The sequence below is a fragment of the Eulemur rufifrons genome, chromosome 8 (assembly GCF_041146395.1).
Source record: "Eulemur rufifrons isolate Redbay chromosome 8, OSU_ERuf_1, whole genome shotgun sequence".
In the NCBI taxonomy this organism is placed as follows: domain Eukaryota; kingdom Metazoa; phylum Chordata; class Mammalia; order Primates; family Lemuridae; genus Eulemur; species Eulemur rufifrons.
Window position 1 is genome coordinate 12,034,826 of NC_090990.1, and position 19,689 is coordinate 12,054,514.

The following is a 19,689-nucleotide window of genomic DNA, read 5'->3' on the forward strand; positions in this document are numbered from 1 at the left end:
TCCCAACATATCCCAATCTGTCCTCTTTTCTCTGCCTTTGTTGCCACCACCCTATCCCCCAGTCGACTTCATCTCTCGCTTAGAGTAATACATTAGCTCCTAACTGTCTTCCCTCCTTCCTGTCTTATGCCCCCGCAGTCTACTCTCAGGTCACCAGTACAAAAGGTCACATTTTTGCCCTGTTGAAAACCCTCTTACCAGTTACTGACTGCACCTGGCCTGAGATGACCTGGCCTCTGGCTGTCTCTCTAACCTGATTTTCTACCACTCTCCTGCCTTGATTTCTCCATTCTAGCCACACTGACCTTGCTGATCCTCAAAAACGTCAATCATACTTCTACCTCAAACCTGAACAATTTACCCCAAATACTTCCATCGTTTGTTCTGTCACCTTACACATGGTCTTCACATCTTCTCTTCAGAGCCCTTTCTGGACCATCCTTATGAAAATAACAGCCCCTGTAACTCTACAACCCCTTGCTCTGGCTTCTTTTTCTCCTCTACCCTTATATATGATAATCTGTAATGTACTTGTTAGTATATTTGTTCACTGTTTCTCCAGTGTTATTACTCCATAAAGGCAAGGATGTTGCTTTGTTTAGTGCTATATCCTCAATACCTAGAATGCAGCCTAGTACAAGATAGGGACTGAATGAATAAATAAAATCCAGAAATGCCGGGGCTTGGAAAACAAAACCTTAAACAGCATACTAGTCATATCTCTTGTTTTCCTAGCAAGCAGGTCTTACTGCCCACACTTCATCAAAACAATAGCAAAAGTTTTAGGAAGCAAACAAGGAGGACATGACAATATCCTCACCCTTACGGGTTACACATGCAAGTAAGTACTCAAGTCCAAATCCAAAAAGCCCACTTTGGAAGACAGAAGCATTTTTTTTGGATTTGAACTTCACAAAAATCCTAAAATACGTATTACACAGACATTTTTTCCCTTGGATAGGTGAGGAAATAGGATCACAGAGAATGAGTGACTTACACAAAATCACAATGCTATCTTGTGGAGATAGTAGATTGTGATCATTATCTTGTTATAAATTCAAATCAGGTAGGAAGGCAAATTTTTCTATTGCTATAGAGAGGAGAGGAGTTACACTAGCTCCTCATCAATATAGAATGGCAGGGAAACAAAACGAAGCAGGAATGGCAATCAAGTAGACACATACCCTTTTCCAGGCCCCAGTTTGGGAGAGCCCACTCCCTCTTTTGTGCGAGAAAGTATGTCTCTGACTCGGAGGGCAGCCAGCGGATCCTTCTCTTTCCCCTTATCAGCCAAGGCAGTAGGACTGAGGTTCAATATGAGGAAAAGGCTGTTTAACAAGCACCAGGCACCCAGCAATTGGAAATTCTGATAGTGCTGTTGTGAAAGGCATAAAATAAAGATTTAAACATAGAGACATGCACATCTTAGAGATGACAAGACAGGAAGAACACAGCAGAGATGTGCGTCTTACCTCACCACCAGCCCGGCGGGAACTGCTGATTGCTTGTCCAATCATGTCATAGATTTCCAGCTATTCAATGTCAAACAGACACAAGAATCTGAACAAGTTGACATATTTCATCATAAATGCTAAATTCTACCCAAATTAATATAACTTGAAGAGTTAAATATCCTCAGGTCACTTTTCAATGATACAATCACATTACACTTTCCTTGATCTTCATATGGAGCTGACTTTTTTTTTTTTTGAGACAGGGTCTTGCTCTGTCACCCCAAGTAGAGTACAGTGGCATCATCATTGCTCACTGCAACCTCAAACCCTTAGGTTCAAGTGATCCTCCTGCGTCAGCCTCCTGAGTAGCTGGGACTACAGGTGAGAACCACCGCGCTCAGCCTCCTTTTTTCATTCAGTTCAAATGTCATCTTCTCAGAGGTGATCCCTCCACTCAATCAAAAGCAGCACGTCCAGCCCCACATCAGATCACATTCAATCACAATTTATAGTTTCTATGTGCTTATCACTATCCAAAATTATCTTGTTCATCATGTCTCCTCTAAAAGTACACCGACACCTAGTAACCCATCAAATGTATTTGCTACATGAATGACTAATCTTTCACAAGGCCCACTGCCACCACAAAGTTGTAGTGTTTTCTACAGAACCAAAAGACAAAGGTAAGCACCCATGCAAACCAATAAGCCAAATAAACAAGCTGAATACCTACCTCTTAGACCTACTACCCAGGGAAAGGAGTGTGGAGAATACTCTAAGTCCTTTCCTCTATCAAGGAAGAAAGTGAAAGCGGCCATACTCCAAACAATACTGTAAACAATTAAGGTTCCCACATCCCCAGATAATTGGCTTACACATTTCTGGACAATTGTAGCTGCATCACTTTCATAGTCTTCTTCTTTGGAGCTCGTGGACCCTGTCCGCACTTGCTGGGCACTACCCACGTGCAGGATGGCCATGCAGGTTGCTACACTCACCCCTGAAAAAGAAGAAGCACAAGTCCCAATTATAGAGTACTCCCAAGTATTCACCAAAGCTGAAACACAAAACCATACCCCACTCACAAGCAATTCCATGATTTGATTACTGAAAATAAACTCTATAAAACCATACAATCCAGCAATCATGCTCCTAGGAACTTATCCAAATGAGCTGAAAACTTAAGTTCACACAAAAAAACTGCACATGAATATTTATTTCAGGTTTATTCATAATTGCCAACAATTAGAAGCAAACAAGATGTCCTCAATAGATGAATAGATCAATTGTGGTATATCCATACAATGGAATATTACTCGACAATAAAAAGAGATGAGCTATCAAACCAGAAAAGACAAGGAGGAACCTTAAATGCATGTTGCTAAGTGAAGAAAGTCAATCTGAAAAGCCAGCTTCCTATATGACTCCAACTACATGACATTTCAGAAAAGGTAAAACTATAGCAAAAACATCAGTGGTCACCAAGGGTAAGGGATGAACAGGTGGAGCACAGGGTTTTTAGGGCAGTTAAACTATGCTGTATGATATGGTCATGGTGGAAACATGACACTATGTATTTGTCAAAACCCACAGAACTGCAAAAACACAAAAAGGGAACCCCAATGTAAACTATGGACTTTAGTTAATAATACTGTATCAATATTGGTTCATCAATGATAACAAATGTATTAATACTATACTAATTCAAGATATTATTGATACTAATAGGTAAAACTGTATATGGAGGGAGAAGGTATATATGGTTTTATATAACACAGCAGGTCTATACAATCTGCTCTATTTTTCTATAAGCTTAAAACTGCTTTAAAAATAAAATCCAGTAATTTTTTTAAATTAAAATTAAAAATAAAAAAATTTTTAAGATTATGAAAAAAAATCCCATACTTGGTACTTCTCAAAGACATCAAAGTCAAATTGCTTTCCTTAAATCAAAACCCAATTTATCAAATTTCAACAACAAAGCAGACTTGGGATCTTTAGTCCAACTACAAATTTTTAAGGAATCTTTAATCCTTATTGACTTTAATCACTTATTGACTAAGTACACTGAGATCCATATGACGGTCATAAAATTACCTGAAAATCAAAATTAATAAACCTCAAATTTAAAAATGCAAGATCAAAGGTAGAGCACTAAGAAACTAAGCCCTGGAAAGTGGCTTGGAGAGAGCACATTCTCACATGTGTCCTTAGCTTTCTAAATGCTGTTGCTCTAGCTCAGTCCCTAAACGTGTCTTGCCTGAATTACTATAATTCCTCCTAACTAGTCTCCGCACCTCCAGTATTTCCCCATACCAAAATACCTGCACACTATTGCCTGAATGCTCTTCCTGGAATACAGCTCGGATCCTCTGACACTTCAGAATATTTATTGGTCTCTACTGTCTACAGGATATGCTCTAAATGACTCAGTATGCATTTCTGAGTCCTATTTTCTGTCTAATTATACAACATCCACGAATACCTATAAAACCTATACTTATACACGCACACATACACACACTCTCTCTCTCTCTCACGCAGTTCCTCCAAACTCTAGGACACTTTTGGTCCTGCTTTTTTCTCTGCCTAGGGATTACCAAGCTGAAATTCTACTAGTCTTTTTTTTTTTTTAAGAGATAGGTCTCACTCTGTTGCCTAGGCTGGACAGCAGTGGAGCAATCACAGCTCATGGCAGCCTCAAATTCCTGGGATCAAGTGATCCCCCTACCTCAGCCTCAAAAATAGCTGGGACTATAAGAATGAGCCACCATGCCTAGCCAATTTTTTTTTTTTTTTTTACTAATTGGTCATTTATTTATTTAAGAGATGGAGTCCTACTATGTTGTTCAGGCTGATGTCTTGAACTCCTGGCCTCAAGTGATCCTCCCACCTCAGCCTCTCAAGTAGCTAAGAGTACAGGCACGAGTCACCACCCTTCCTGTCTTATAAGGCACATCAAAACTCTTTTGTGACTACTGCCTTTCCCACTGAAAGTGAGCTCTACCTCCTATACACTTTCACAGCATTTTCTCCTGACCTCTCATTCAGTTTCTCTTTATATATAAAAGTTATTTACTATTAATAGCATCCTCTAAAAGACAGTAAGGTCCCTAAGAGCACAGAGGCCTTTATCTTTTTATTCCTATTTACACACAGATGTTCAAAGTAAAGCTGTTCAAACAACGTAGGGAGATAAACCAACCTCAGCAATTTTTTGGTGCTCTCAAGGTCAGGTTTCCATGACTCCCTGTTCAAACCTTCACTTGCAGAACCAAGCAAACTTAGGAAGTGCTATAGTGCTACATAAGACATACCAGGAATACGGTATCTCTTGGAATTTAAAACCAAGGATCAGTGACTTGGGTTAAAAAGTCATTTTAACAGTAAGGTAAAAGAGAGTAAACACCTGCTGCCAGCCCCACTTCCAAGGCAGTATGATCAACAGGAAAAAGGGGGATTTTATGGGATCCTGAAGAATAACATTCTTCACATTTATCAATATAAACAGATACCACCTGTTCCCAAGAAGCCTTTTGCAAACCTGCTCCCACAGCAAGACTCAATCTCTCTCTCCTTTGTGTACCCAAAATGTTCTATTATTGCTTTTATCCTCCTGTTTTATATTATACTATTTAGCCCTGTTCTCCACTGCTCAGGTGTAGGCTCCTTGAGGGCAGGGACCACATGTTCATCTCAATATCCCAATAGTCCTTGGCATCTTGTTTTTCATACAGTAACTACTTAATATCTGTACATACTATGAAATAAATATGCATTTAACAATGCCAGCAGTTAAACTATAGGACCATTTACAAAGATTCCTACTGAAACTTTATTCACCTAGATGCAATATTAGATGATCCTTGGGGGAACGAAGTAAAGAGGAAAAGAGTAGAGTACTAGGAAGAATTCTCATGGTTTCCTGAAAGCATACTTGGCTGAGAAAATGAGACTAGACGTAACAACTTCTCACCTGCATACAAACAACTTAGGCTGAGGACTGTCACATCCTGTAGACGAGAAGGATTCAAAGGTTCCAGCACAGGTAGAGAAAGGGTATCCAATGCCATAGTTACATCAATCACCAGTGAATGAAAACTAGAAAATAACAGAGGAGAAGATCAACAAGTATATCTTACAATCACTTGTTTCTATAATGTGACAGTTAAAGAAAATCAGTATGCCATAAAAACTAATCAGTTATCTCTTTCTTTTTTTTTTTTTTTTTGAGACAGAGTCTCACTCTGTTGCACAGGCTAGAGTGTCATGGCGTTAGCCTAACTCATAGCAACCTCAAACTCCTGGGCTCAAGCAATCCTCCTGCCTTAGCTTCCCAAGTAGCTGGGACTACAGGCATGTGCCACCATGCTTGGCTAATATTTTCTGTATATAATTTTGGTTGTCCATATAATTTCTTTCTATTTTTAGTAGAGACAGGGTCTCGCTCTTGCTCAGGCTGGTCTTGAACTCCTGAGCTCAAATGATCTCCCCCCACGCCCCCCACCTTGGCCTCCCAGAGTGTTAGGATTACAGGCAAGAGCCACTGCACCCGGCCCCAGTTCTCTCTTTTTTGATTAGAATGTAAAGCATATGCACCGTGGAGCACCTTACCCATTTCGAACAGCAGTGGCATCTGCTACTGTTGCAGGCATGATGAAGAAGGAATTAGCTAACACCGCATCTTGGAACCGATTGATGTAGCGTAGGAAATATGGCAGGTTCAAACACACACGTAGTAGCTTTTCTGAGCCACCTACATTAATGAAAAGGCATAAGTTTACAAACAGGCCTCTCTGTCTGATGTTTGATTTTTCTCCGTATGAAAGAAGCACACTTAATAAATTTTTGTAAGCAGAGAAACCAGCTTTCTGACAACAGCTAGGAGTCTTACCAAGCTCTTGAAGACTAGCTACATTCTGAGCTATGAACACATTTTTGGTTTTGATAGCAGAGGCTTGATCTGTGGATGACTGCTCATCAGTTTCTCCTTCCATCTGAAAAGAAACACAGGGCCTATCAAGACAGTATCATCTGATCACACTGCCTGCTGCCCTGCAGTTCAGAATCAGACCATCTGTCAAAAGTAAGCAGTAGCTCTGTAGATATTCTTCAGATTCCTCAGTTAATAAAGGGGAAATTCCTCACTAATGTTGGAGAAAATGCAGGTTATATTTCCAAAAGGGGGGAAAAAATATATAGCTTTAAAATATATATACTCTACAACTAGTATAGAGTGATGCCTTTTACGGAAAACTGTACATGTTCTTTGTTCATTTGCACTGAGAGATGCTTAGAAGAATGGTCACTAAAATAGCAATAACTGCGAACAGAAGGAGTTGGGTGAATTTTCCTTGTTTTGTATTCTTCAACTTTTTTCTACCATAGGCATGTATATCATTTCATATAGCAAACATAAAATACATTGCTTTTCTCCTCTGGCGTTATCATCTTAAATCCCATGGAGACAAGGATATTTGGCTGAAGGAACTCACCAGAGTCTGTGGACTGATAGGTTGGGACACTACAGTTCTAGGGTTGAACACTGAGGTCAGCTGGTTCAAAAAATTCATCTGTACCTCCTTCTGCCTCAGCTCAGGGCTTACTGGTGAGGCCAGCTCTTTCTGATCTTCCACTGTAAGATATAAAAGCAAGAAAAGGGCTGAGCAGAGTGCCACTGGAAGGCAAAAAAGGAAATGTTGGCCAAGAAGGCAGCCGTGTAATCAGGTCAAAAGAACACCCACCATCTGAAAGTGTCTTCACTGTTTGTGGCAGCTTGGCAGATTTCATCATCGCTGTAAATGTGATAATTTCAGTTCTATCAAGTCGGCTACAGCCAGTGCACAGGCCCTTGATTAGTAGAATCAAGTGTTTCTGAAAAGAAAGCAAACTCAAATATATCTTTCAAAAGACTCCACTCTTTTGGGAATTCTCACACAGGGCCAAATTTAGGTTCATATAAAGATCAGCAATTTGAAGAATACACTAAAGCAAAGATGGAAAGCTGATGGTCCTCAGACTAAATCTAGCTTGTAGATTTGTCTCAGTGTCTCGTAGTACTTTTTTAGTATTTGAAGTTATGGCTAACGTTTTTAAAAATGGAAGGATTCACATACAAATCCATATTGTTTACATTTCTCAATAACTCACAAAATCCAGCAACTGTGTGCCTCCACTTCTGCAGAGCAATAATCAACTACAGCCAAAGAGTGATCGGCTCCTTTAGTTGGGGCCTGCAACCTTCTCAACTAGCACACTTTCCTCATTTTCTGTTACCTGCCTGGCCCCTGTATGTATGTAATTTGCAATCCTTAAAAAATACTGTGTAGGCCTACCTACCAGAGGGTGGCAAACTATAGTTCCATTTCAGCCCCACTATCTGTTTTGTAAATACAGTTTATTGCAACACAGACACGTTCGTTCACTTACTTAGTGTCTAGGCCACTTTCACACTACAAGGGTAGAACTGACTAGTGCAGTAGATAACATTTGGCCTGGCAATTATTTCCTATCTGGTCCATTAAAAATAAGTTTGCTGACCTCTGCTCTGTGCCACCTGCTCTCCATCAATTCCTAGTCAGCACAATCCTCCTTTATTAAAAGGGCCACAGATGGGTCCATAACTCTCACCTGAGACACAGCACAAGCCTCATCTGGATTCTCCAGACGCAGGAGGGAAAACTCAATGAGAACTTTACAGGCTGCTGCCACCGACTGAAGTTGGTTCCGGGGAACTGGGAAAGGAATGAACTTTACTTAATCTCAGACTGCTCAGCCCCACAACCAATCGATCAAGCAAAACAAGTATTGAGCTCCATGTCCAATGTTCCCAATGTCACTCTATGCTAATAATCATTCAGAACCAAAAACCCAAGGGGAAAACAAAGGTATTCTGGCACTCATAACTATCAATTGCATATAGATCAATTTACCTTAAATTTATTGGAAATTAAAGTATCTGTTATAAGAGATATTTAGGTCACACTTAGTGCCAAGCACTTCAAATGTATTAACTCCTTTACTTAAGCCAATTCTATGAGGTAGATATTGTTATTATCCTCTCCCCCCATTTTTAACAGATGAGCAAACTAAAGCACAGAGAGGTTAAAAGACTTGCCCAAAGTCACAAAGTCACATTCAAATCCAGGCAGTCTGCCTCTACAGTTCATGCTGTTAGCCACTAGACTCTACTACTTCTCCTTTCCCGCAGATTCTAAAATGACATTTTGCAAGGGGCTCCCTAAACAAAGTTTCTTCAAGCTAAAAGTAATTCTTCCACCAGTAGCCAGTGCCTATAATAAACACTATTGGGCACTAAAAGATTATTCAGCAACTCTATAGTTTGTTTTCAGTTTACTTGCTTAGCAAACTATTCAAGTAAACAAATAATTAAAATTCTTGAGAACTGAGTTAGGATTTAAAACAACTGAAAATGTAAAAATTCAGAAATAATGTAAAATGGGGCTTAGTCACTTTTCCGGCAGAAAAATGAAGAAAATGTGAACTGAAATGGAAATACCTTCATATGTGATAGCACACAAAAGAAAAATTCACATTCTCACCAAAACCAAATAAGCAATAAAGCCTTAGTTAGTGGCTGCTAAGCCCACAGGACAATATCTACCCATCAACAGCCCCCAAGAAATTAACACACTAGTAATTACATGTATGAATTCAATAAAATGCTTTTAATCCAGAAGGGAAGAGAGGCTGACAATGGTTATGAAGCAGGTGTCTAAGCCCTATTATTTTTAAATTCCATTTAGTTGGCCGAGGTAAGGGAATCTCTGGAGCCTCATCCTAGCTGACAGCTATCTCCACTCCTGGGTGAGCAGCTTAGGAGTGCTAAAACTCAGACTTCATTAACAACTTGTTCAGACACTCTAACAGGAGGATAAACAATCCCCCTATTCACAAGCCTTCAGAAGGGAGTGACAAGAATGGAATACTTACTGAGGCTGCAAACTGTTGTAATATAGTGTGTGGAAAGTGCAACAAAAGATGAGTAGAATGGTTCGTACTGCTTCTCATGGTGCAGGATTTCTGATTCACTACCAAAAAAAAAAAAAAACAAAACAAAATCAGTCAGATTTACTTAGTGCTTACTATGTGCCAGATACCCCTTTATGGCTATTACCTTAGTTAATACTTTTAGCAACCCTACTTGGTAAGTAGTATTATCATCCCTACATTCAAGATTGGTAAACTAAAGTTTAGGGAACAAAATTAAATATCTTGTTCAAGATTATCAGGCTTAATAAGAAGCAGAAGGTAATAAACAGAAAATATTTTCCAACTCACTTAGAACTAAAGAAATGCCAGTACAAACATAACAGGATACCAATTTGTTCTATATTACTGATTGGCAATGACCAAAAGCTAATAATGCCTAAATTATTGATGGCCAAAAGAGGGTAGACCAGAGCAATCAAAATTCTATTAGTGGGAATACAGATTAAAATAACCCATTTGGAAGATCAAACAAGGCTATCCCATAATATAGCAACTTAAAAAGAATCAACAACTCAAGGTACGAAATCATGTGATCAGTGCTAAAACCTCAAATTCACCAGGTTCCAGAGTCATCCCCCCACTCTACCTAAAGCTAGATCACAACAGTCAGTGATTTTTTTTTTTTAAACCACATCCCTTATTTTTAGCAGAGGAAATGCCTTCTTACAAAAAAACCTGGAACGCAACAAGGTCTAAAGGCTAGATACATTTAAGTCATTCTATGAAATCAGATGCTAATGCATAATTGATGAAACATGAAAGCAAAGCAAAGCAAAGACTAAAATGTATCATATTAAATGAAAAGAGCAAAGATGTGGCTACATAGTTTCCTTAGTGAGTTAATTCCCCAGCAAGAAGTATCAGTCTAGGAAGGGAAATGTAAACAAAGTGAGGACTCCATTCACTCCCTGCAAGACTATCCACTTGCCAAATGAACACAGGAGCCAAAAAGACAAGTCAGTGTTTGGAAGGTGCCAATGTCAGTGATGAATCACCTCAAACAACTCTTAAGAGTCTGGCACTGCAAGCATTTTGCTATTTGGAGATTTATCAAGGATAAATGGGTATGTATCAAAGATTTGAATATCTTAGAATACCTTAGAATATCTCCTTCACCAAAAAAAAAAAAAAAAAAAAAAAATTATGTTGTATCTATCATGTGCAAGTATCTTCCTGCTCACCAAAGATACTTTCTCTTAATTGACAGGATGATAAAAAGGAGGAAACAAAACCTTTAAACACCAAGCAGCACTCAAAAGTTCCAGGTGACCAACATATTTGTAAGGCTCATATAGTCAGCAGAAAATTCCCTAAAGCCCCTTGTTTCTACCACATATACTTAGTTTTTCCTTCACTTCCATCCTTATACCTTCTTATGCACTGTCCTAAGGCTTTCCCACTCTGTAATTTTTTTTTTTTTTTTTTGAAACACAGTCTCACTCTCTCACCCCAGCTAGAGTACAGTGGCCCACTCTGTAATTTGATATTATGTTTTACTGAGTTCATTTACCTTCCCTGATTTATTTCAAAAGTTCGGAGCTGCTTACCCCCACTTTTTTCAGCTAAACAGGTTTATCAAATTTAAGAGAAAAACTGCCCACCCAAAGAATGAACTTATTCTGTTGTTTTCATTCTCATTTCGATAATGAAATATATCTAAAATATAGAAATAGACTCATTTAATTGCCTGGTTCAGTGTTACTCTATTGTGATTTAATGAACCTAACTTCCTCCTCCAGAAATACACAATAGTCTCATTCCAACAAAGAAACATGAAGATTGAACTTTGGGGAAAGACAGATAATGGCAGAAGAAAAATGGAGCAGTCTTCAGCTCCACTTACAATTTGATTATGGCAACTAAGAATAAACCTGGGAAAAATTAGTTTTAAAAACACTTGAAGAAGGGAATACAGAAGTCATGGACATTGTCTTATCTCCTGATTTTAGAGAACAGCGTGCATGAGTCAGCTAAAAGGGGTGTGTGGGGCCATTCTTACCTACCCCACCCTCATTCCCCAAGAAACTGATAGACACGAAGACCCCAGAGGATGCTAAGAAATGAAAAAACGGAACAAAGGGCAAGAAGTTAGGTAGGAAGGTGAAGGGCAAAGAAATTGAAGGTAAATATTATACAAAGAAACAAAAATAAGGAGACTGAAAGGTGAAAGGTGTCTTTGTTCTAATTGGTCAAACTATTTTCCTGAAACACCTGCTGCTTCTAATAAACTTTTCAACAATAGCACCACTGAGCCTGAAACACTGCTGATAGACATAGAATCTGAAGCTTTTATACTGCATGCTGAATAAATGTGATGCAGAGTACAAAGGCAAACGGCAGCTAAGCAGCCAGGTCAGAGAATACAATTTGATGTGTAAGCGAAAAAGGAACTGGCAGGGTCTGGAAATACCTAGGTCTTTCCAGGAAGAAATGGAAATCTGAGGAGGGGATATATTAATAATAAAAGACTAAGGATTCACCTCCCTTCTCCCTCTTAAATAACATACTGTTTACCTTTTTTGTAAACAGTGAAAATACCCCGAGCCCCTTTCCCCACATCAGATTCACCAACTTCCGAGCATATACAGAACCCATTATGCTTATTCTTATATGTACATGGTCGTCTGTGTGAACCAAAGAACTGAGAACTTTTTTTCAGATACTTCACTCATACTCTTGACAACCCTGTGGTGAATGTTATACTAAGATATGGAAATATTAATCGCAAGGACTAATCTCACGCCATACTCTATCTTTTGGTAGTGGGCTTTTTTTTCTGTGCGTCAATTATCAGTTCATGACCTACAGCATATAAATTGAAATGAATATAGTATGCATGCATCCCTTTTTCCTTTTTAAGATTTTTAGAAAACGATTGTGTATTTTCTAATGGGAATGTTTAACAGCACCCCCTGCCCCTTTCCGAAGCAGGTCTCTTTGCCCTAAATTCTATCAAATATTTGGGAGTAGAGACTTTAAAGAGGCCGGGTCTGCCCAGGAAGGACCGGCCCAGGGGAAGGGGCATATGTATTTTTTTAATCTACAAAGATTCAACCAACATGTTCAATGACAACCATGCTCACCAGTATATCTTTCACAGAGTTAAGAAAGAAATTCTCTGAGCAAGAGCGAGACCCCGTCTCTACTAAAAATAGAAAGAAATCAGCCAGACAACTAAAAATATAGAGAAAAAATTAGCCGGGCATGGTGGCGCGTGCCTGTAGTCCCAGCTACTCCGGAGGCTGAAGCAGAAGGATTGCTTGAGCCCAGGAGTTTGAGGTTGCTGTGAGCTAGGCTGACGCCACGGCACTCTAGTCCGGGCAACAGAGTGAGAATCTGTCTCAAAAAAAAAAAAAAAGAAAGAAAGAAAGGAATTCTCAGTACCTTAACATGGAAGGCTACATTCCCCAACTATACTAATTCATCCCACACATGGTATGTGCTCCATTGAACTAGTGCTAGTTCCATTTCTGTCCTGGGAAAGTAATAGTGTTGAAAAGATTTTCTTTAAGCTATGTATTAAGTAACAGTGTTACAAAGATTTTAGTAGGTCTTTACTACTAAAAGACATGCTAGTGTTACAGGCAATAGAAATGAAAATGAACTCCCTTTTAAATAAACGCAGGTATATTTTTCTTTTAAAAATCTAATGACTTTTGAGGGTCCACTTCCCAATTTATTCATGCTGATCTATTTCTCCTTTGTTTTACAGTTTGGTTACAAAGTCAAACAAACTTAACAAACAGGGTCTAGACCTAGGAATTTTTACCTGTCTTTTCTTCAAAAAGTCAATTCCAACCATAAAAGTATGAAAAAATAGAGATAGAAAGTAGAATGCTGGAGTACTGAGGACTCTCCTAGAGCATATATCATCATTCCCCATAGTCAAAAGAGAGGAATTCAACGGATGAACAGGCTGCCAGACAGGAAGTAAGGGCTAGCATGATGGAGCCAGGACATCAAAAAGGGGAGCAACAGAAAAATAGACAGTCCTTGCAGACAAGAAAGAAAAACAGCACAGGCAGAACAAGAGAAAGAAAACAAAGCCCACCTCAGCATCTATACAGTGTTGGCTTTGATTTGGTACTATATTCTGTGGCCATAACTCTCTATGCAAGAAAAAATTCCACAATTCTGAGACCTTTGCTTCATATTTTGGAACACCAAATACATAAAACTTTTGAGAAACAGAATACTGATACAAGGGTATAATTTGTGTGCGCTAAGCTAGGGGTTGGCAAACTATGGCCTGCAGGCCAAACTCAGCCAGTCACCTTTTATTGTACGGCTCAAAGCTAAGAATGCTTTTCATGTTTTTTTAATGGTTGGAAAAACAATCAAAATAGGCCGGTGCGGTGGCTCATGCCTGTAATCCTAGCACTCTGGGAGGCCGAGACAGGAGGATTGCTTGAGCTCAGGAGTTCTGAGACCAGCCTGAACAAGAGCGATACCGTCTCTACTAAAAACAGAAAAAATTAGCTGGGCAACTAGAAAAAAAATAGAAAAAAATTAGCTGGGCGTGGTGGTGCACACTTGTAGTCCCAGCTACTCGAGAGGCTGAGGATCGCTGGATCCCAGGAGTTTGAGGTTGCTGTGAGCTAGGCTGTTGCACTCCAGACCGGGCAACAGAGCAAGACTGTCTCAAAAAAAATAATCAAAATCATATTTTGTGACATGTAAATATCACATAAAATTCCAATGTCATTGTCCATAGATAAGATTTTGAACACAGCCACACCTATTCATTTATCTAGTGTGGCTGTTTTCACGCTACAATTGCAGAGTTGAGCAGGCCACATAGTGACCACGTGACTCACAACTATTTACTATCTATCCCTTTATAGGACGTTTGCCCACCCTTGCTGTATACCAAACTGAACATGATATGTTTAGCTCTTCTCACTTTAAAGAACTTGTAAACCAGATACTTCTCCTGGAAATTCTTAAGTTCGTACTCCTCTCACAGAGCCTGCAGAAGACACATAACAGGCTTTCAAAGAGAGGGTGTGGGAGAGGCTACTAACACTTACACGGCAAAATTTAAACATAGTTTGATGTATTTGGTTTTCACTCCTTCCACAGGTTGGAGTGTGTTGTGTAACTATTATACTTTAAAAGGCATGGTCCCAGAATACAGGATGTTATGGGAGGGTGTCAAAAAATGACTTTATAACCTACTCAGCTCACGTCTGTGAAAACATAAAAGCATGTTCTAAAAAGAGTGTAACATGGTTGACCATAAAGTAACATGACTATGAGTCAAGAAAAATACCACTAATCCAAATGTTTAAAACACTGAAAAGAGGCTACACAATTTGAAAGTAATATCTATGATACACTCTTACATCTTCGGAACATTCTTGGCTTAATGATTAGTAGGAAAACCCTTCTGTAAAGTTAACTGTGAAGTCACCAAACCCAACCATTATTTTATTATAATTTGTTAAAAACTCTGCATCCAAAGCATCACAAGCCTAACAACAATAAAAAGCACCATAATAAAAAAAAACTTGTCAAATCAGGGACCTCCCCAGAGTAGCAAGTAGTTATCTCTAACCGCCTGGATAACATTTAGATATACCCTGGTTGACATGAAGCTAAAATGACCTATCTAGCCATTTCAGGAAGTTGCTGAAGTAAGGTTTGGCTAGAAAAATGAAAGTGAGACTGGCTTTAAAAGCATAAGTCTACTATTAAACTAATGAAAGACTCCTCTGCACACAGTATGTCAGGAAAAAGCACTCTGAAATCACCACCTTCATGTGAGTACCACTCTCACTAGCTAAGAATCACTGTGCAAAAAGACAAAACTGTGTAGCAGCAAACCAACAGTCTCCCTTGTCAAAGAGTGAAGATATCTTATTGGGGGAGGGGGAAGGGAGGGAAAGACGACACACTCCTTTGGGAAAATGATCTCTCACTCACACACTAAAATGGTTTTAATCAAAGACCGTCAGGAAGGAAATGTACAAAGAGTGCAAGTAAAAAGAAAGTCATCAAGGGTAACCAGTGGCTTCAATCACAGAAACAGCACGTGCCCCCAGTGATTACAGCACCACGGAGAGACGGTTATTAAATTATGTAGTAGGTCCCCAACTTAAACGCGGGGCTCCGCTCTCGCCCAGGCTTTGGGGATGAGTGAAAGCGAGAAATGCAAACTCATCTGTGCCTTGACCTTAACACAGGGGCAGCCCTGCGGACCTTCTCTGAAGAGCGCGATGCAAGTCAAAGTCACTCGCACACGAGTCTGGGCACGCCCTCCCCCGAGGGCGGCCTCAAAAGTTTTGCTCCAGAGGGGAAACTGAGGCACAGATTATAAGGGCTGCCGGAAGGAACCCCGGATAAGCCCTCGTCTCCCAGGGCCAGGGAGCCCCGAGACCGGGGCTGGGGCGGGGGTCCCCGAGCGGCAGGAGGAGGCCGGGGAAGCGGGTCCAGATGATCCGGATCGACCTCCCCTTCCCCCTCCCCCACTACGCCGCCCCGCCGGAGCCGCCGCCCGGTACCTCTCGATGACTGAGGCCACCAGCTGCGGCAACTCCTTCATCTCGAAGGCGGAGTAGGACGCGGACAGCAGGGGCCGCACCGCCACCTCCCAGCCAGGGGTCGTGTCCGCCCCTGTTGCCGGGGCCCCGGGCGCCGGCGCCGCTGCCGCCGCCTCTTCGCCGCCGCTCGTCGCCATCTTCCGTCGTACTACTGCGGCTCCCTCCGGTGGCTTGCCACCGGCCCAGCGCCGCCTCCCGGGAGGGGGCGGAAGTGACGCAATCCGTTGCGTCAGACTACGCGACGCGGTCGCGGGCCAAAAAGACGCAACCCGCGGAGCGACTTCTCCGCTCCCACAGCGGGAGATTGGCGAGTTGTCGGGGCGGGTCGGAGTCCTGCGCCTGCGCAGAACGTAGCGCTTCGGAGGCGGTGGAGTGGGGAGCGTTAACCTCCGCGCCTGCGTGCTGAGAGGCTCTCAGGCAGGTGGGAGCAACGGAGCTTCCGGGCACCCAGGAAAGGTGAGTTTGGGGCTTAGGTTCGGTGGGCAAGTTTAGGGATGCAGAGTAGACTACACATCGGCGAATATGATGGCCCCAGCTCGGGACAGCTAAGGACGAGAAGAGGAGGCCAAAGCTTAACCACTCTCACCCGCTTCTTTGCCTTCCTAATGCCCCCAATAGTAATACTATAGCGCTTCAGAGTTTACAAAGCTTTCTCCTCTCACCACCTCTCGCTATGATTTTAATCACTAATCTGATTCCCTTCGCGCTCGAATCTCTTATGTGTTTGGATTACTTTCATTAATAATCTTTCCAGATCTCATGCATCCCGCTTTGCAGTTTGCCCCACAGGGTTACGTTTTCCCCGTTTTTCGACTAGCAATGGAAGAGTGTAAGCTTTTATTCCCAGGAGATAATTCTGAGATGTTTGCCGGCAAAATGATCTGGCTACAAGAGCTAAGAGTGAAAAGCTGTTTGGGTTGAGGAAAGGTATGCAGGCACTCAGGACAGATCTTGGTGAACGGCTTCAGGCTCTCGGCCTGTGGCCTACAGTCAGCTTAAATAAAGACATCTTCGCAAGAACTGTGGAGACGGTTTGAAATTCCTAAAGCCCTAAATTCTCCCGCATGTTTTAGAAGTCTTATCTCGATTGTAACGCTAATAGATAAATTGGTACCTGATTAATCTTTTAGTAAAAAAAAAAAAAAATTACATTAGAAATAAAATTCAGTCAAGGCCAGTCTTGGAGGAAAATATGGCTTCAATGATCACAGTAGGGATTTTCCTTTAGTGTGGACCTACCAGGGGATAATAAAAGCAGCAAGCTTCTTAAACATGAAAAATGGAAGGAAAAAAACTTTCCATAACACGGTAAATATTGCACTGCTTGGAGATGCTGAACCAGAGCCCTAAGGAAGGGCAGGAGACCAAGAATTTTATAGTGGCTTTGGGACATTAATTTTAACCAAAGGACAAAAATAATCTGCAAAAGTTCTCTTGGAGAGACTTTGAGAAATGAAATATCAAATGTTCCTGCTCTGCTTCCTTCCCCCTCCATCTGCTGCAGCCAGAAGAGAATAAAAGGCAAATCCAGATTATCACCAGGAGATCTGTACCTCTACCCAAATTCATACTTATTACATTCATTTTTATATTCCTGGCTCATAGATTGGGAGAAAGCAATCCAAATAAAGATCTTCCATTTATTTCAGTACTGGAGGTTTGTTCTAGTGTTGCCACAAAGACTTGGAATGGCATCTTCTTTCCAAATTTAGATGATAAAAGAGAGAGGCTAAAAAAGACTCCTAGATGAAACACAAGCTTCTGATACTCTGATCAAGAAAATAAGATAGAGGCCAGGGGCAGTGACTCACACCTGTAATCCTAGCACTCTGGGAGGCCAAGGAGGGAGGATCGCTCAAGGTCAGAAGTTTGAGACCAACCTGAGCAAGAGCGAGACCCCGTCTCTACTAAAAAGTAGAAAGAAATTATCTGGACAACTAAAAATATATATAGAAAAAATTAGCTGGGCATGGTGGCACATGCCTGTAGTCCCAGCTACTCAGGAGGCTAAGACAGGAGGATTGCTTGAGCCCAAGAGTTTGAGGTTGCTGTGAGCTAGGCTCTCGCCATGGCACTCTAGCCTGGGCAACAGAGTGAGACTCTGTCTCAAAAAAAAAAAAAAAAAAAGACTCTGTCTCTAAAGAAAAGAAAAAAGAAAGAAAATAAGATAGAAACTAAAGAATTATAAATAATTTTTATGAATTAACTAAAGAACTTAAAATACTAGTTCCCTTCTAATTCCTGGTGCCTGGCAAATAACTGGAATTTAAAACTGATAAAAGATAAAGGATATGATATACTCATGTTACAGGAAATGCAATTAAAGAAAAAGAAGCAGCCATTGCTGCCTGCTATGGGTTAAAGAGCAGTGTGAGGCACTGATGAAGAGAACTGTTGGGAGCTGTTAAATATATTAAAGATAAAAAGATATTAAAAATATTTTTTTTGTAATTTAGTGATTTATTTAACTAGAAGATTATGGAATATATTGTAAATGTGCAATAAAGAATGGCTTTTAAATTTTTTTATTAAGTGATTTAATGTCTGGAATAAAGAATTGTTGGTAATAGGCTTATGAATCTATGGAAAGAAAACCTGACATTTATTTCCATTTATAATTACAGTAATCCTTTAATATTTTTCTTATTAAAAGAAAAAAAAAATCCGAATCGTTACAACATGAGAGAGAAAAGTTCTATATCTCTACACAAGTAGTGGTTACATGGATATACACACACAGTAGTCCTTGAGTCATATGGTTATGATTTGTACACTTTGTAAATTATATGTCAAACAATCTAAAAACAAATAAGAGGTCAGTGTGCCTCAGTGTAAGAGACACAAAAGCAACAGATAATGGCATCTTTATTTAAAAAAAAAAAAAAAAAAGACCATCTGATACAGAGTTGCTTAAAGTAAATCCTTAACAGATACAGTGTTTTTAGAAACAATTAAATGAATAAACCTTAGTTGTTAGCTCCCAGGGGACAACAGAGGTGAATCTGTTCTCAAGGTTTTACAAAGTTACAAGAGCAAGTAATCAGTGCATATTTTGTGGAAACTCATACTGCAATAATGAAAACTACAATTGGAGAGCAGCTCCTTTTTGGTAATTCAACAAGAATATAAGGAATTAGATTAGAAGCCCAACTCAATTTAGTAATATGGTACAATTATTTGTAATCCACAAATATTGAGTCTTTTCCCCATAATATTGTATTTCATATGTGTGACTTTAAAAGAAAATTGCCTTGCAGCCTTCTTGCTTTAAGAAAGAGAAATAATTTTGGTAATTGTGCAGGGACTAGAATAGAATATCAGTTTTACAGAACAGCAGGAAGCAAGATTTATAGGAAACCAAGGAAGGAAAGAGCAAGATTGAAATTGTTAAAATTAGTACAGTAAAGTGAACATCCAAATTTGCAATGGTGTTCATTAATAGACAATGTCAATTAACAAGTCCCTGACTCACAAACTTCTATAAAAACGAAGCTTAGATACACTAATTCAGCTTAATCAAGTAACTTACATAAGATCAAAATTATATCAGAGAAGTTTTATGAAACATTATTATTTTTTTTTTTTTTTTGAGACAGAGTCTCACTCTGTTGCCCAGGCTAGAGTGAGTGCCGTGGCGTCAGCCTAGCTCACAGCAACCTCAAACTCCTGAGCTCAAGCGA

The 19,689-nt window shown here is 40.1% G+C and overlaps 1 protein-coding gene and 1 long non-coding RNA gene across 2 annotated transcripts in view; one reads left to right on the forward strand and one right to left on the reverse strand.

Annotated features, from left to right (window-relative positions):
• The window catches only part of UBR4 (ubiquitin protein ligase E3 component n-recognin 4), a 127,812-nt gene extending 111,648 nt beyond the window's left edge, over window positions 1-16,164 (reverse strand). Inside the window, exons 1-11 of the mRNA XM_069479418.1 lie at window positions 15,971-16,164; window positions 9,408-9,505; window positions 8,085-8,188; window positions 7,199-7,328; window positions 6,950-7,089; window positions 6,349-6,451; window positions 6,069-6,210; window positions 5,431-5,555; window positions 2,330-2,454; window positions 1,473-1,532; window positions 1,185-1,375 (exon numbers count right to left, since the gene is read on the reverse strand). Coding sequence (XP_069335519.1) covers window positions 1,185-1,375; window positions 1,473-1,532; window positions 2,330-2,454; window positions 5,431-5,555; window positions 6,069-6,210; window positions 6,349-6,451; window positions 6,950-7,089; window positions 7,199-7,328; window positions 8,085-8,188; window positions 9,408-9,505; window positions 15,971-16,146 — 1,394 coding nt within the window. The 5' untranslated portion in view covers window positions 16,147-16,164. The remainder of the gene's footprint in view (window positions 1-1,184; window positions 1,376-1,472; window positions 1,533-2,329; window positions 2,455-5,430; window positions 5,556-6,068; window positions 6,211-6,348; window positions 6,452-6,949; window positions 7,090-7,198; window positions 7,329-8,084; window positions 8,189-9,407; window positions 9,506-15,970) is intronic.
• A 238-nt stretch (window positions 16,165-16,402) lies between these two features.
• LOC138390483 (uncharacterized) overlaps window positions 16,403-19,689 on the forward strand; it is a 34,440-nt gene continuing 31,153 nt past the window's right edge. The window contains exon 1 of the long non-coding RNA XR_011234545.1: window positions 16,403-16,465. This is a non-coding gene — a long non-coding RNA (uncharacterized lncRNA). The remainder of the gene's footprint in view (window positions 16,466-19,689) is intronic.